At 41.3% G+C, this 16,326-nt stretch overlaps 1 protein-coding gene across 1 annotated transcript in view; it reads right to left on the bottom strand.

The window, feature by feature from the left end:
- Window positions 1-3,550: 3,550 nt before the first annotated feature.
- Window positions 3,551-16,326, bottom strand: part of LY75 (lymphocyte antigen 75) — a 94,499-nt gene continuing 81,723 nt past the window's right edge. The window contains exons 33-35 of the mRNA XM_077319958.1: window positions 13,290-13,406; window positions 10,178-10,345; window positions 3,551-7,621 (exon numbers count right to left, since the gene is read on the bottom strand). Of these exons, the coding sequence (XP_077176073.1) occupies window positions 7,437-7,621; window positions 10,178-10,345; window positions 13,290-13,406 (470 nt within the window). The 3' untranslated portion in view covers window positions 3,551-7,436. The remainder of the gene's footprint in view (window positions 7,622-10,177; window positions 10,346-13,289; window positions 13,407-16,326) is intronic.

Here is a 16,326-nt window from a genome sequence, read left to right as displayed (position 1 = left end):
GTGCAATATTAAGAATTTAAGTAAGTATGAATGGGAGGCTCTGAGGAACCTGTGGGCATGGCTACATTGGCAGCAGTAACAGGCACACCGGAAGGCCCACCTGGAACAAGCACTATAACATGTCACAGGCATTGGAGCAATAGTTCTGGTGCCAGAGGACCAGCACTTCTGAGGCTTGTACTCCATCTTCTTCATGGTTCTGAAGAAGTCGGGCAATTGGAGACTGATACTCAATCTAAAAGATCTGGACCTGTGTGTCAAGCAGCAAAAATTCTGCATGGAATCCCTTCAGCAAATACCCAGCGCTCTTCAGTGGGGTGACATGATGCCCCTAGACCCTACAGAGACCTTCCTACATGTCTGTTTTTTCCTGGCATCCTGCAAATATTCACATTTTTTCTTCCTGGGCTGACACGACCAATACAAGGCCCTGCCCTTTGGTCTGTTAGCTGCTCCTCAGGTGTTCACCAAGTTTATGGTGGCTTTGGTGGCACATTTGTGCCAGGAGGGGATATATTTCTGTCCTTACCTCGATGACCGGCCCATGGCAGAAAGACTAACAATGCATACTGTCTCCTTGCTGGAGGCCCATGGTTTCTTGATAATTTTTTACCAAGCGTCATCTCACATTGACTACATACCTGGTTCATTGGGAAGCATGGATAAATACTCTCCAGGCCATGGCGTTTCTGCCCTTCGAGAAGCAGTTCAAGATTGCCAGCCTGATTCAGGACCTCTTGTCGGCCTCTACAGCACCTCTTATGCACTTGGCAGCATTGCAGGGCCTCCCAGTTTCTACAATCAACGTGCTACGAAGGGGATGTTTCCATGCTGCTGCAGTGGGTACTCCTCCCATACTAAGAAGCAATAGCATGGAAGGTGTGCAAGGTGGTCTAGTTGTCGGAGGGTCTCAAGGCTCAGCTTAGATGATGGTTGCTTCCAAGCCATTTGGCACATCGTTCCTCCTGCAATCCTGTGGTAGTCCCCATGGATACCAGCAAGAGGGATCTTCAACAGCACTTGGCAAGTTTTTCAATGATGGGAGGTGCTGCACAAGGTGAATCCTCTGGAGTCTAAGGACACAGAGGTAGTACAATTTCTGTTTGAAGCCTGGACGAAAGGTCTGTGATCAAATACGTTGAAGAGACAGATTGCTGCACTCAATGCAATTCTAGGGCAGAGATGCTGCAGGAGTTCGAGCTCTAGCAAGTACATCCGATGATTTGTCAAGGGAAAGGTTGGGGAAACTTGGTCTGTTTAGCCTGGATAGGAGATGACTAAGAGGGGATTTGATAGCCATCTTCAAGTATTTAAAAGGGTGCCATATAGAGGATGGAGCAGAGTTGTTCTCTCTTGCCCTGGACCAGAATCAGTGGGATGAAATTAATTCAAAAGAAATTCCGTCTCAACATCCATAAGAAGTTCCTGACAGAGCGGTTTCTCAGTGGAACAGGCTTCCTCAGGAGGTGGTGGGTTCTCCATCTTTGGAAATGTTTAAACAGAGGCTGGATAGCCATCTGACAGATAATCTCCCATTATTACAAATGAACTCCAGACAATAGAGAACAGTTTCCCTGGAGAAAATGGCTGCTCTCTATGGCATTATACCCTGCTGAGGCCCCTTCCCTGCTCAAACTCCACCTCCATAATATGGAGGTATTTCCCACTCCAGAGTTAGCAGCCTTACAGGATACCCAGTTTGAAATCATGCATCCTTGGGATTTCATGGGATTGGGTGTACCTATTAGTTACATATGAATGCAGCAGCAAGCTTCTCCACTAGACTTTTTGAATTTGATTCCAAGCAACGACGTCACCATGATATTAACTTTCTTATGTTAATGCTTATGAATCTTCTGGGTTAAAAGGAAGATGCATGTTGAAATTATATTGTACTGAACCATAAGGGAATGAATAAACGGCTGTTGGAATATTGTCTGTTGTTGTATTGCCTTTCCACTTTTGTCTCAAAATTCAATGTTCTCTACTTTCCTGTTTAAATAATGACTTTGCTAACTAAATTTTAATATGTATTCAATGGATAAACCTTTTACTGAAGACAAAAGGTTTGAAGCTTTTATTGTCATCCACTAGTACTGAGATATCAGGTGTACAATTGGATTAGGAGAGAATATCTGTGATAACACGTGTGGGAAGCATAAGAGGTAAACATCAAATCTATTGAAACAAATTTAATTCAAGGAATTCTAGTTTTTAGATCATTCAGGTGTAACAAGTATATCTAAATTATTTGCTATGCGAAATTGTCTTGAATAATCTGTGTATCACATAAAAAAACACCAAGCCACGTCTGTTATTCATCTGCCTTCCTAGCATTTGAATAATACCTTTAGTTAAAAGCATTCAGCAACAACACAGTTTCTTAAGTGTATGTAGGATCTTTTTAAGAGGCTTAAAAAAGGCTTCTGAAATGGCAGGTTGTAATTGGTAACCTATAAGAACGCTTCCAGCACGTTTCTATGACATGGGAATTGTGGTAGACACCTTGAACTGATTTTGGGTAGATAGCCATGTTATTTTGTAATACAGCAAAATTCAACTCCAGTAGACCAGGGGTAGTCAACCTGTGTTCCTCCAGATGTTCATGGACAATAATTCCCATGAGCCCATGCTAGCAAACGCTGGCAGGGGCTCATGGGAATTGTAGTCCATGAACATCTGGAGGACCACAGGTTGACTATCCCTGCAGTAGACCCTTAGAGACCGACAAAACTTTCCAGTGTACAAACTTTTCAAAGTCAAAGCTTTGCATTATGGTCTTATGATTAGCTACCATGAATGACAGGGTGGGAAAGGAATACGTTTCTTCTATATTGAATCCTTGGTTGCCAAAGACAGGAAACGGAGAAGTCTTCCTTCAGCAGTAACAAAAGAACAGAAAGGGAGGTGCTCTTCCTTGTTTTATAGGTGTGGAATGTAGGAACGCACCTCATGCCATTAGAAGCTTTTGCATTATTCATAGCAGGTATATACATCCTCAGATCCCATGCCCAACTGCACAGGAAAATCAGTGATGGACAGCAGTTCCCCAGTGCTACTTAAAACCAGCCATCCTAAGAAGGAAACATACTATCACTTTTGAGATTTCTAAATGTCTCAGAACTGTAGCAACACTACTGGTTTTAAAAGGAGTCAGGGATGGAAATAAAGTACAATTCTAATCCTACAGAAATTAAAATGCAGATACGAATAGAAGAAGAGTTGGTTCTTCTATGCTGCTTTTCCCTACGAAGGAGGCTCAAAGCAGCTTACAGTCGCCTTCCCATTCCTCTCCCCACAACAGAAACCCTGTGGGGTGGGTGAGGCTGAGAGAGCCCTGATATTACTGCCCGGTCAGAACAGGTTTATCAGTGCAGTGGTGAGCCCAAGGTCACCCAGCTGGTTGCATGTGGGGGAGCGCAGATTCAAACCTGGCATGCCAGATTAGAAGTCCGCACTCCTAACCACTACTGCAAACTGGCTCAGACATTTCACTGCATTCTGCAGTGAAAGGCTGCTCCTAAACTAAAAATAATCCACCAATAACACATTTTAGTCAAAACATACCAAACAGCTTTATTTATTTTATACAAGTAAAATAAAATAAAAAATCCTTTATTTTAACACACATACCTCTAAGCTTACACCCATTCACTTGCGGGTATCTTCCAGCTGTTGTATTTTATAGGCCTACAAAACAGTTTCCAAACACGGCCTTTTGCTTTTTCATGGTCTGTAAACATTTTCCCAGATCTGTAAAGTGAAAGCTGGAAGGAGAAATAAGTCGCTGCTTTTGGATGCCTCCGGCTATGAAGATGTGCAAAAGGACTGCTCTAGGAAAGAAATTGGGAGGGGGGGGATAGAAAGGCATACAGAACCTGCAAAGTGAGTAGTATGGCAGTTCTGCAGAGAATCCACCATTGGATAGATGATTACGAATTGTCACCTCTTACTACAATGACTGCTTTTTAAGCAAACAACAGGGCAGAAAGTACTGGACTCAGTTCAAGTGCTCCCCTTCCTACCTAAAAAAGTATCAATGATGCAACAGCCAACAGTGCTTGTCATCTATTTGATTTCATTCTCCCTTTGTGATCTGCTTAATGCCTTCCTTTCCCTAGTCCCAACAGAGAAAATGCATCCGAATACAAGAATACACCCTGCTTTTTTCTAACTTTTACACAGAACTTCATGTTGAAAACAATTCAAATTTTTGCAAACAATGTATTTAAAATTCTCTTACACATACAAATCCAGCTTTTAAAAAATAAATCTATAACAGCATACTCAATATATATTTAGTTGTGAACTCCCAACAATAAGGCTTAATAGTTATATTAAGGCATTTGTACTTATTCACATAATGTCATTTCTCAGCATGTCTAAGTAGTAATATTTTGGAGAAAGAAAACCCCACAGGCCCCAAACCATTAACTCAAAAAAATCTGTGTAATTTATAACATTATATAAATAAACACTTTATAGAAACACTGGAACATTTTGTGCATATTTCACTGTTATCTTGCGTAATCAAATAGCCCTAAGAATATTTAAACTCTGTGTGTAATCACCTCAAAAAGAGCCCACATGTGCAAATAGTCAAAAAAATCAGTAAGGCAGAGCACACTGCACTAAAGAATTCAAAATAACAGAAACCCCTTGTTACTGCTGCATGCACGGGACAAAACTTCCCACCATCCTTTGCATTTGCCCCTATGCCACCTAGTTTTCCACTGACAGCTATCTGTACAGCTCCATGTCTTCCCTTTGCCACCTGCAAAGGATTAGCTCACCCTCTAAAGATCACAGTACCAAGCAACACTTTGGCAAGCATGGAACTAGATTTGTGGACTGGGGCAGTGATCAAATGCAAATATACAAAATATTGAATAGATTCCATCCATTACTAATTAAGAATGATGAAAGCTTACCAGGGTATTTTATATATTTTAATCACACTTTCAAGTAAACCAAAGTGCATAATATTTTTCTCTGACTACAGATATATAAATCTACTCCATTATTCTGACCCGGGGCATTTGTGTACAGGCACTACATTAAAGGTTTTTTGGTACAACTAGGTTTCATGCACCTCTTTTTGGCCCACTTGATGCATATAGTCCCTGACAGTAGCACTTTTATTGCCAAATTATCACAATTTCAAAGAGTTATATTTGTATCTTGGGCACAAATGTAATTCCTCTTCTCAGCAAATATACTGCTTTGTGGATTATCTTCTCCAGGTATCTTAACTACCTATGGGATAAAGTTTGTGAAGCAGTAGTGGAAAACTTGGCACCTCTCATCTTCCTGCTTGTGTTTCTTCATGAAATTTTATTTGGAATTCTTTAATTTTTTTTGAAAGATGCAAATTTCCTTAAATAATAACTCCTGAACACATGGCCCTAGATACTTTTTAAAATGGGGAAAAGAATACATCCCTACCTGCTCTGTCACAATAATCTCCTTTCATTATTATTTTCACAACTATATACAGATATTTTTGTACCGTTGTCACTGAAGATATGGTATATATCTTTCACAATGGCTAATTGCACAGATAGGTCCCGAAGAAAAAAGGGAACTATGGCATCTCCAAAAATATACTGTGCACCATATTGACATGTTGAGTTTTCCGATAGCCTTCCAGAAACTATGATTTCTGTTAACAGGCACAACTGGTTGACTTACTGTTATCTGTGAAGAGGTTCATTAAAAAATCACTAATTATCAAAACTCTGCATTAAATATTTTCCTGCAGTGTTTTTTATTAAATTGGGAATGTTATACTAAAATTAAGGCTGTCCTTTCTGTTATGGAAACCAACTTAACGTGTGTGTGAAGGGCGGTCAAGTCACTTCCAATTTATTGAGACCCCATAAATTGATTACTTCCAAAATGTCCTGTCGTTAACAGCCTTGTTCGAGTCTTGCAGATTGAGGGCAGTGCCTTCCTTTATTGAGTCAGTCCATCTCATGTTGCTCATAATTTAGTGCTACTCTTTATGCAACATTTTTTTTTAGAACAAATACATTTCCAAAGCTTGTTCAAGAGTAGGCTTGTAAAGGAACAGGGGAAGTGGGCTCCAGTGATATCTAGTGATTTTATCAGCCATCTGAAGCTGGGCATCTCCCCTCTTCCTGCTTCTGGGAAAGACTGTGGAACTCTTTGGGAGCTGTCATGTAACCCCAGGGTTCCCTGGATCGCTGGTTGGGAATCCCCAAATTATGGCTTCAAAGTGCTCCATGTGACAGCTGATAAAGCATACAGACTTTAAAGAAAAAAAGATTTGTGGTAGTGGTATACTATAGTTCAACTGTAGACAAAAATTCTAATGTATACAGAAATTTTCAGATTCCATTTCCAGTTAAACAGAGTTCAGATAGTAACCCTGAGACCTTGCAGAACAGCTGCCAATCATACAGCCAACTGCAGGAGGGGGACAATAAAACCGTATTTCGTGGGTGCAAATCCTACAACCCACTGTGCAATTTGGCAGTTCTCAATGTATTGGGTCTTTCAGAAAATTATCTGATGCAATATATGAAGCTACAGTTTGAGGGGGAAAACATTATGGAATCCCTAGTGGGACCATGGACTATTGGAAGCCACGAAGGGTAGACCTTTCCAATCCCTGTGACAACCCATTCAGCACATATATTTCTAGCATCTCTTTTTAGGGTGCATAAATATACCATAGGAAATACAAATAAACAACTATTTGAAGCTGTCATCTTACAGCACAATTTTCATTTTGGCATGTCACCTTCCATTCACTACAAAGACAGTCAAACCGCGAATTCAGCCCTTATTTTCAATTTGGCTGTTTCCATTTTTTATCTGTGAGGGATGGGACACATTGCTTATTCAGATGAATCTATACTGATAACTTGTTGCTTTTTTTAAATTAAGAGTCTCAAATTTTCTATAAATAAAGTACCTGAGAAAAAGATAAAATTCTATCTTAGCTGGAAATCTTTGGAGCTTTTATCAAAAGGCCACCAGAAGATTGTTGAAAACCCTGTACCCAACAGATTTCAAATAAATCAGAGCCAAAATTACAAGCTGTCATTAAATATTTCCTGTGTAATAAGTTAATTGGAAACAAACAATTGGGCATTTACTGTCTTTCTTCATACGTATCCCAGTGTTAACATTGGGATATAACATTGTGCCTCACTGCATGTGCAAATCTCAAGACAGTGAAAAGTGCTAAGCTTGATTAGCTGATGCGTGTATTAGAAACATTTTACTCTTAAATTTAGAGAGTTGCTGTTGAAAAAAACTTATGATGAACAAAATGTACATTGCACCCAGAAGTCACAATTTAGCTCTGGGTCAATATATTCCTCATAGGCTTGCTAAAACAAAACCTATATAACAAGATGCCAAAATAACCCAGAAATTGTACAAATGCAACCAGCAGATACAGTTGTTCAGTCGTCATCTCTGGTAAACATGCTATGACTTTCATCTTCGTATATTCCCCGTTCGTAACGTACTGAGGAGAAGCCACCCCAGTGCAGTCGTTTTTTCTTATACAGGAACCATACCAATCCAGCAATGCAGGCCAGACCAATGATAACAGCAAAAGCTATCACCACTCCTGCTTTATTGGAACCTGTAAGAAGAATAAGGAAGTTCACCACAATAAGTTGGATTGAAATTCTTATTCCATTACAGGATGACACAAGGTTATTTTCATATTTACTGCCAGAAAAAAACATTCATCCCACCACTCATTTTCAGAAACCAAAGCTCTTTTGTCCATCCATACTCTGAAAATTGTTGCCTTTCATTTACAAAACTGTTTACAATGAATTCCCTTACTATGAGTGGAAGGAAGGCTCTGTAGGCAGATGGATTCCTATCACTTCTATGGAAGCTTGGTCTGAAGGAGTGCTTATCCCTTCATTAACCATTCTGATAAGAATATTGACAGCAAGCTAGATCTTTACAATTTTAAGAGTATTAACAGCAGATCTGCTGACACTAATACTACTGGAGGGGCACTTCCTATGTAGTCCAAAGAATGGCACAGTCATATTATCAAATCAAAATTATAATAACCTAAGACACTGAGAGCCTCTTGTGGCGCCTCTTGTGGCCTCTTGTAGAGCCTCTTGTGGCGCAGAGTAATAAGGCAGCCGTCTGAAAGCTTTGCCCATGAGGCTGGGAGTTCAATCCCAGCAGCCGGCTCAAGGTTGACTCAGCCTTCCATCCTTCCGAGGTCGGTAAAATGAGTACCCAGCTTGCTGGGGGGTAAACGGTAATGACTGGGGAAGGCACTGGCAAACCACCCTGTATTGAGTCTGCCATGAAAACGCTAGAGGGCGTAACCCCAAGGGTCAGACATGACTCGGTGCTTTGCACAGGGGATACCTTTAAGACACTGAGAAAGCTTTTCGCAGTCACAACCATCCTTGTCTCAGAAAACAAGCACTCACCATAAGACATTAACAAGTAGGGAAATTTATGTGGGACAAATAAGTCCTTGGCATAACACTGAAGCCTCCAAAACCAAAGCAGACGATTCCATCTGTTCAGATGTGTTTTGCAGCAGACTAGTTAGTACATTGGCAGAATTCCTATTCCTACTCTGTGCCCCTTGCATGTAGCACCACTTAGACCGTTTATGCACTGGGAACTTCACTGCCCCAGCTTCCATGCAAGAACACAAATCGGGGGCGGATGAGGTGCACCGGGCCAAACGCCCCCCCATGTGGGTGCAGGAAGAGGTGGGACAACCTGCCACGACTGAAACTCCACACTGCAGCCCAACATGAAACCTCCAGTGCGTAAACGGTCTTACAAATACTCTGATGCTCTAATTATATCGGCAACTAGATAAGGAAGACAAAGCTCCTGCATACTATGACAACTATGAGGTTGAAATTATCAGTGCCATGAAGTGTAATCTCATCAAAGAATCTAATTATTGTTGTTAGGTGCGAAGTCGTGTCCGACCCATCGCGACCCCATGGACAATGGTCCTCCAGGCCTCCCTGTCCTCTACCATTCCCCAGAGTCCATTTAAGTTTGCACCTACTGCTTCAGTGACCCCATCCAGCCACCTCATTCTCTGTCATCCCCTTCTTCTTTTGCCCTCGATCGCTCCCAGCATTAGGCTCTTCTCCAGGGAGTCCTTCCTTCTCATGAGGTGGCCAAAGTATTTGAGTTTCATCTTCAGGATCTGGCCTTCTAAGGAGCAGTCAGGGCTGATCTCCTCTAGGACTGACCAGTTTGTTCGCCTTGTAGTCCAAGGGACTCGCAAGAGTCTTCTCCAGCACCAGAGTTCAAAAGCCTCAATTTTTTGACGCTCGGCCTTCCTTATGGTCCAACTTTCGCAGCCATACATTGCAACTGGGAATACCAGTTATTAGCTGCTAATATTTGTATTGCTTTAAAGTAATTAAACTGAAATGTTTACATAAATTAGTAAAGGCTGGATTCCTCGTAGGTGCAACTTGTGCAGGAAGAAACCTGTACAGCATACAAAGGACTCTTATCCTGCCCTCTCACTTCTGGATTTTGGCTAAATGTACATTCTAGGGCCCTCTTCCCTACTGGACTTCATCCTGTTGCCTGTAATGGACACTGCAGCATTTGGAACAAACAGCCAACAGCTAACAAGGGAGGCAGAAGAGCCTTACTGTTGATCATTATGCCAATTCCTTTCCTGCACATTTTTGCATGGAGAGAGATGGCTCAGTCCATACTGACTGAGAGAGAGTGCCAGAGGTCCACAGCTAGATTAGAGTCCAGTAGGAAGAGATCAACAAGATTTTTCAGGATATAAGACTTTGAGAGTAAGATTTCCCCTGGTGAGGGGGGGGGAGTGAGAAATGATCTTTTCTGAAATACGTTATTAAATTTCTCAGCTTCTGCTTGACCTAATAGGCCCACAACCCAGCTGACTAAAAAACAATACCAACCTGCACTCTTCAATCCCATTTTGGGCCAAACTACCCATTATCTTAAAAAAAAGTTGTCACACAGGACTTGAAGCTGTCCAAACTTATTAATGTGTGGCGTGACCTTAACATAGAGACCCTGTATAGAATAACAACCTTCCCCCCCCCATTTCCCATAAATTTCATACAAACCTTGCTAATATATCACTATTTGGTGTATTTTTTGAAGTAGAAAAATCTATTAAAGCTAAAATTATACGTACCTCGAGGAACCTTACAAACAACTCTGCTTTGGCCTTTTGAGCAGTCAGTTTTGGTCCATTTTCCACTTGTGGACAACATAACAACACATTTAGCACTGGCATTTTCTTGTCCTTCTTCCCAGTTGGCATACTTAATATCAGAGTCATCAAGCCATTTTAAAGACTCACCTGTAAATAAAAGTCATAAGAATTTTGTTCTTGGTGTATAAGGGGGAAAAACATTTTAATTATTTTAAATTACACAATACAATACAATAAACCTTTATTAGCATAGATTACCATCATTACATAAGGATATATTCAAATGAGTAGTCGTGTTGGTCTGAAGTAGCACAACAAAATCAGAGTCCATTAGCACCTTTAAGACCAACAAAGATTTATCAGTTCTGAACTCTTCTGAATCAGCACTCTTCCTCAGACTATGAACTATGGTAGTTCATGGTGCTTGCACTCGAAAGCTCACACCTTGAATATATCTTTGTTGATCTTAAAGGTGCTACTGGACTCTGATTTCATCATTACATAAGGTTAAGATACAAGGTGTATAACACAAGCTAAAAAACAGAAATAAGATTTTCAATTTAAAGCCTTCACTTAGCACAAACTCATTATCATTAGGAAAGAAAATGCCCAGTTCCTTATTAGTATAAGTTTGTGTTCTTTCTCGAAGCAATGATGGCTAAGAATTCTACTACACATTTCGTCACTGCAAAAGATGCGTCTGCTAATAACTTGGAGACCGTTGTAATAGTAAGGCAGGAGACCTTGACCAGAGTAGTGCTGTCCTTAGTATTGGTTCGAACTGAGGTTGATATTGGTTGCCCTACTCCTGTGGGAACAGCGAAGGATAAAATAAATGAGTGCTGCCAAAATCTTGGAGGAAAAGCTTGTAGCCACAGCAGAGGCTGAGCTGCAGCCACAAGTGGGCTCTCATGTAAATCTACTTGTTCTACAACCACTTCACCTTCGGAGAGTGATGGAGCTGGGGAGTGTAAAACTGGTGAAGGGTACGCCGTATGGGCAGCTCAGTCGGATACTTAGAGGCACTGGATCCAAATGTCCCAACGGTTTCATCGAAACTGAACTATGCCGTAATTTCAAAGGTCTTGTTAGATCCTTTATGTTTCACCTTAGCTTTATTCTTCTTAGGTGGTATTTCCAAAGAGAACCTCACTGGGCCTCCTTCATAAGACCTTGATTTTCTGCATATTGCATCTGATTGGAGTCAAAAGAACAGAGGTCATGGGGGCTGGATGGGAAGGACAATCCTCATGTATAACAGATCTTGATGTCAAGGGAGGAGTACATTCCACGGCTCAGATGATTTAACTGACAGGTCAATGGAACCTGATAAAACTCCCCCATAAAGTAGTCTTAAGGCATGATCCATGAGGGCCTTGGGGGTGAACAGTTGTTAGAACCTGCAGGCTACCACATGATGGCTTCTCTCCAGACATAAGGAGTGTTCATCTATGCATGCCATTTGGGTGCTATACGATGGGATTCCTATGACATAATTTCAGATGGAGAAAAACAAGAATAGAAGATCTATGCCCCAAAGAAGAGAAGCTAGAAAAGTGGCAGAGTGAACTGAGGGGAAGGGGGAGCAGCTCCTCTGGAGCATGTGGCTGTCTGAGCAGAAAAACAGCCTCAGAGAAGCTCTAAATTGGAGTGGCTCCCCCTCCTCTGTTGCTAGGCTAAAGAGAAACTAATCTTCCCAGCAGCTGGCCTGAATGTGTGCAGTCCCAATTCGTGATTGCAGAGAACTACAAGGAACAAGCAGTACTAGAAGGGAATTTGACAAAGATTGTGTGTCCCCCACACTTCCCTTCTGCCTGCAGGACTTTGAGGTGCGATACAAGACAAAGTCTGGTTCTTCTTCAGTTTACTGTCTGTGTACTCCATTTACATAAAATTATTTTGAATGGCTGGTATAAAATTTAGGAATATTACAAAATTCAAGATGAAGTTAGACAAATGTATATCACATCAATCTTGTACAAATACACGTTTACAGGCATCAGATTATTTTGGAAAGAATTAAGCGTGTGCCAGGACAGTGGTATGTTCTCAGAAAAAGAGCCACAGTTAGTGGCAACCCACTTGGCATTAAACTCTGAATGAAACATGATGAGATTAGTGGTTGTTGGCATATAATATAAGCAAAACAGGGACAACATGACCCACAAAATGCTACTTTAGCTAAGTTGCTGTAAGCCATTTTTTTGCAATTCAGTGTAGCTACATCACTCTGCTGCTTAATTGTAATTATTAAGGAGCTGTTGATGTCCCTGCCCTCATCTTCAATACTCACAAAGCTGTTGTGGCAAGCAGAACATACACACTAAGAGCAATAACCTGAAAAAAAACGGGTGGTCAGGGGAAAGTAGCAAGCTTGGGGTAGGAAGCTGCTCCAGTAGGATACCATGACTGATGGTACTGAAAACTGCTGAAAGATCGCAGAGAACCAACCAGGTCGCATTGCCCCTTTCCCCTCTCCCAAGGCAGTTTTCTTGCTTGAAATAATCTGAAATGGACCTAGATCAGCGGTTTTCAACCTGGGGGTCCATCGATCCTTTCAGGGGGGTTGCCGAGGTTGCCGCCACCAGCACGTCAACCCAAAGGGGAAGGCTGAGAATTGCTGGTTTACCTGCTTCTGTGGCCTTGGCGACCCAAAGGGGGTTGTAGGGTTGCACATGTGCTGACGATCATGGAAGGCCGAGGCAGCCAGTGCCGCGACATGGAGGTGTGCTAGTGCTGTCTCGCCCCTCCCCTCCATACCGCTGGCCTTCCATGATCACTAGCATGCAAGAGCGTGCAACCCTATGACCCCCTTTGGGTAGCCGCTGCCGCAACAGGGGTCATGGCGGCGGGAAGGTTGAGAACTGCTGATCTATATAATCTATTTCTTTCAAATATGCCTGTAGTTGGGTAGCTACAACCTTCTCCAACATCTTGCCCCAAAAGGGATTATTAGTTACTGGGCAGTAGGAATCTAATACCTCTGGATCCATGGATGCCCTCTTGAGGTGGGGGAGCACCACAGCATACTTTAATGCCATTTTATGTCATTATAAGTATTACATGAGTTTGATAGCTATGTACGCCTTACCTTTAGGATTAATTCCAAGCCATACTCTTTTAGTGACGAAATAATGTTGATTCAAGTATGTGGTAACAAATGTATTTTCTTTTTCATCCTTTATAGTCAAGAGTGTTGCAGAACTGTCTAATGGTAAAATATAATTCAAAACAAAACAAACATGTTTAGAGCCATTCCATATTTAAATTTTCTAAAATATTTATGCAAGTAATCTAAGGAAGACTAAAGTACATTGAAATACTCAGTTTATTGGCAGGAATGTAAACCATTTTTTTTCATTTTTCCCTTTAAGAATGTTGTTTAATTATTAAAGTTATTACATGTGTCCATTTTTCTTATCTTTTTTCTCTCTTTCCATTTATTTAAAATTTTATTTTTACATTTTTGAATCCATAGACATCATAGTGAGGGGAGGTATATAAGCTGCATGAATAAATAAATATGGATTTATTATTGGATTTATATTCTGCCCTGACTTCGGAAACTCAGGGTGAATTACATATTTCAGTTAATACAAATCCCAGTAAAATTCATAAAATTAATTACAGTTAAAACAATTCTGTAGTCTATACACTGCTGTGTGTGCTTCCAATACAATGATGGTTGGAAACAATGTACACAGAAACATCAGTGCTAACTTCATTTGATGTCAGCATCAGTAGACTGCTAGTTAGTCAAGATATCACTTCTCATCAGCTGAGTCACTCTTAATGCTTTTCTCTTCTTGCTTTGTATCATTTTGTTGATTTGTTAACTGCATCATTGAGATGATATTATTTTGGCTACCTGGTGGAATGAGCTCCCAGAAGAGCTGCAGCCCCTGAAGGAGTTATCAGGGTTCTACCGGGCCTGCAAAACGGAGCTCTTCTGCCAGGCGCTTGGTTGAGGCTGGGTGGAGGCGCCGGGGTGTAAGATCGGGTCTCCCCCTGGTTCCTGTTACTGGTATTGGACCAGGCCTGGATGTTGGTCATCTATCCCCTAGTTTTTTCCATCAAATGTATTGTGACCATAACCTGCTGATGACCATGGCTATGAGCGATTGGGGTGGCGTTGTATGTTTTTATCACCATCTTTTGCTTGTTTTTATTGTTTTTGTTTAGCTATTATGTTATTGTGGGAGGACTATTATTATGGATACAATTTTAAGGTGGTTTTATTGTTATTGTGGGAATATTGTATATTGTAAGTTTTTAATGTGTGTTATATATATGATGCTTTATGTGAATTGCCGCGAGCCATTTCTTGGGAGCAATAATACAAGTATAATAAATAAATAACCAGAGAAAATCATTAATTCTAAGACTGTTAATTTTGGAAGCAAAACTCTGTATATTAATGACTAAGGGTGTATTTGGTTTGGTTTTTTATTACTCTCTAATCACACATCCTTATGGTTATCATCAAAGAGCATTTTATCATAAGAGACAGTTCAGAATCAAAAGGCTACACTGAAGCAAACATTCTCCCCTGGCTCTAGGACTCCATCCCTGATGGGTGGTTCTCGCTGCTGTTGCTAGGGAGGCAGGACCAAAAAACTTCTTCTTCTTCCTGTCTCCTTGCTAGAACCGCCCATCTTCCTCAGTTTTTCTCCTGCATCTCAGGGAGTGCAGTTGCTCTCCACCTATTTTTTTACTAAAAATCTAATTCTACTTCTATTTCTATTCCTAAATTTTATCTAATAGCCGAGTCTCTCCCCCCACCCCCATTTTCTCCTTTTCTCTTTCTTAGAGAGTGGGGAAAAAAAACCTTGACAGCTTGAGCTTGTTGGGTTGTGATTGCTTAATGAGTCCAGTAGTGTTCCTTATAGCAACTAATTTGTTGAGGAATGACTATACATCCGAGTCGGACTTGCAGGCCACAGAGGCAGTGGGGTGCGGATCAACAGGCCTGGTGGACAGCGCCCAGTCAGGGGCTGTAAAGTCAGAAAGTGTTCTATCTGATATGCAGCCAATTCGGCCATCCTTTAGTAGATCTGTTTGCGACGCTCAAAAATGCTTGTCTGCCCAAGTTCTTTTCCAGGTTTCACTATCCAAGGGCGGAACAGATCAATGTGCTATCTGTGCAGTGGATGAAACACCTCTTATACACATTTCCTCTCTTTCCCATACATCCCAAAGTGTTGAGGAAAATTCGCCAGCAAAGAGCATAGGTCATCTTGGTGGTTCCATATTGGCCATGGTTCCATAAAGGCCTTGGTGGTTCCATAAAGGCCATGGTTCACGTTATTCCTAAGGTTAGCAATGGGGAATCGTCTCTCCTTGCAAGTGGAACCAGATCTGTTAAATCAAGGACCTATCTGGCACCCCGATCCAGGTCGGTTACATTTGACTGTTCAGCGAGTGAATGGGCAGCGTTACTGAACAAAGGTTTGAGTGAACTGGTCACCAAGATGATGTTGGCTTCTAGAAAAGCTTCCACAATACGTATATACAATTCATCATGGAAGGTCTTTGCTTCATCGTGTAGAAATAGGCAAGTCAATCCCCTGAGTCCAGGGATCAGATATATTTTGGAATTTTTACAAGAAGGTTTAGATAAAGGTTTGAAACTGCCAACTCTGCGCAGGCAAGTCGTGGAGCTGGCCATGGTTATTTCTCCCCCTCAGGTTCATAGGTTCCCTACTTGGAGCCTAAGTGTTATTTTGTCTGCATTGTTGAAAAGTCCTTTTGAGCCTATTCAGGATATTTAATTGTCCTTTTTTGAGGATGCAAGTAATTTTCTTAGTGGCAATTACTTGGGCCCGAAGAATTTCGGAGTTAGCGGCCTTATCGGTATGAAAGGATCTTTGTGTGTTTCACAAGGATAAAATGGTCCTTCATACAGATCCCACCTTTCATCCTAAAGTGAGTTCTCCATTCCATAGTTGTCAGGAAATTAACCTTCCCTCATTTTGCCTGGCACCTTACCTTCCCAAGGAGGTGTAATGGCATAAATGAGACGTGCACATGCCATTAAAGGTCTTTCTTATCAGAACAGAGCCATTTAGAAAGATGGACTCCTTATGTGTTTCTGTCTCCTCTCCTAATAAGGGGAGGACAGATGTCTT

This window comes from Paroedura picta, chromosome 2 (genome assembly GCF_049243985.1).
Source record: "Paroedura picta isolate Pp20150507F chromosome 2, Ppicta_v3.0, whole genome shotgun sequence".
In the NCBI taxonomy this organism is placed as follows: domain Eukaryota; kingdom Metazoa; phylum Chordata; class Lepidosauria; order Squamata; family Gekkonidae; genus Paroedura; species Paroedura picta.
This window is presented reverse-complemented; position numbering and strand designations above follow the sequence as displayed.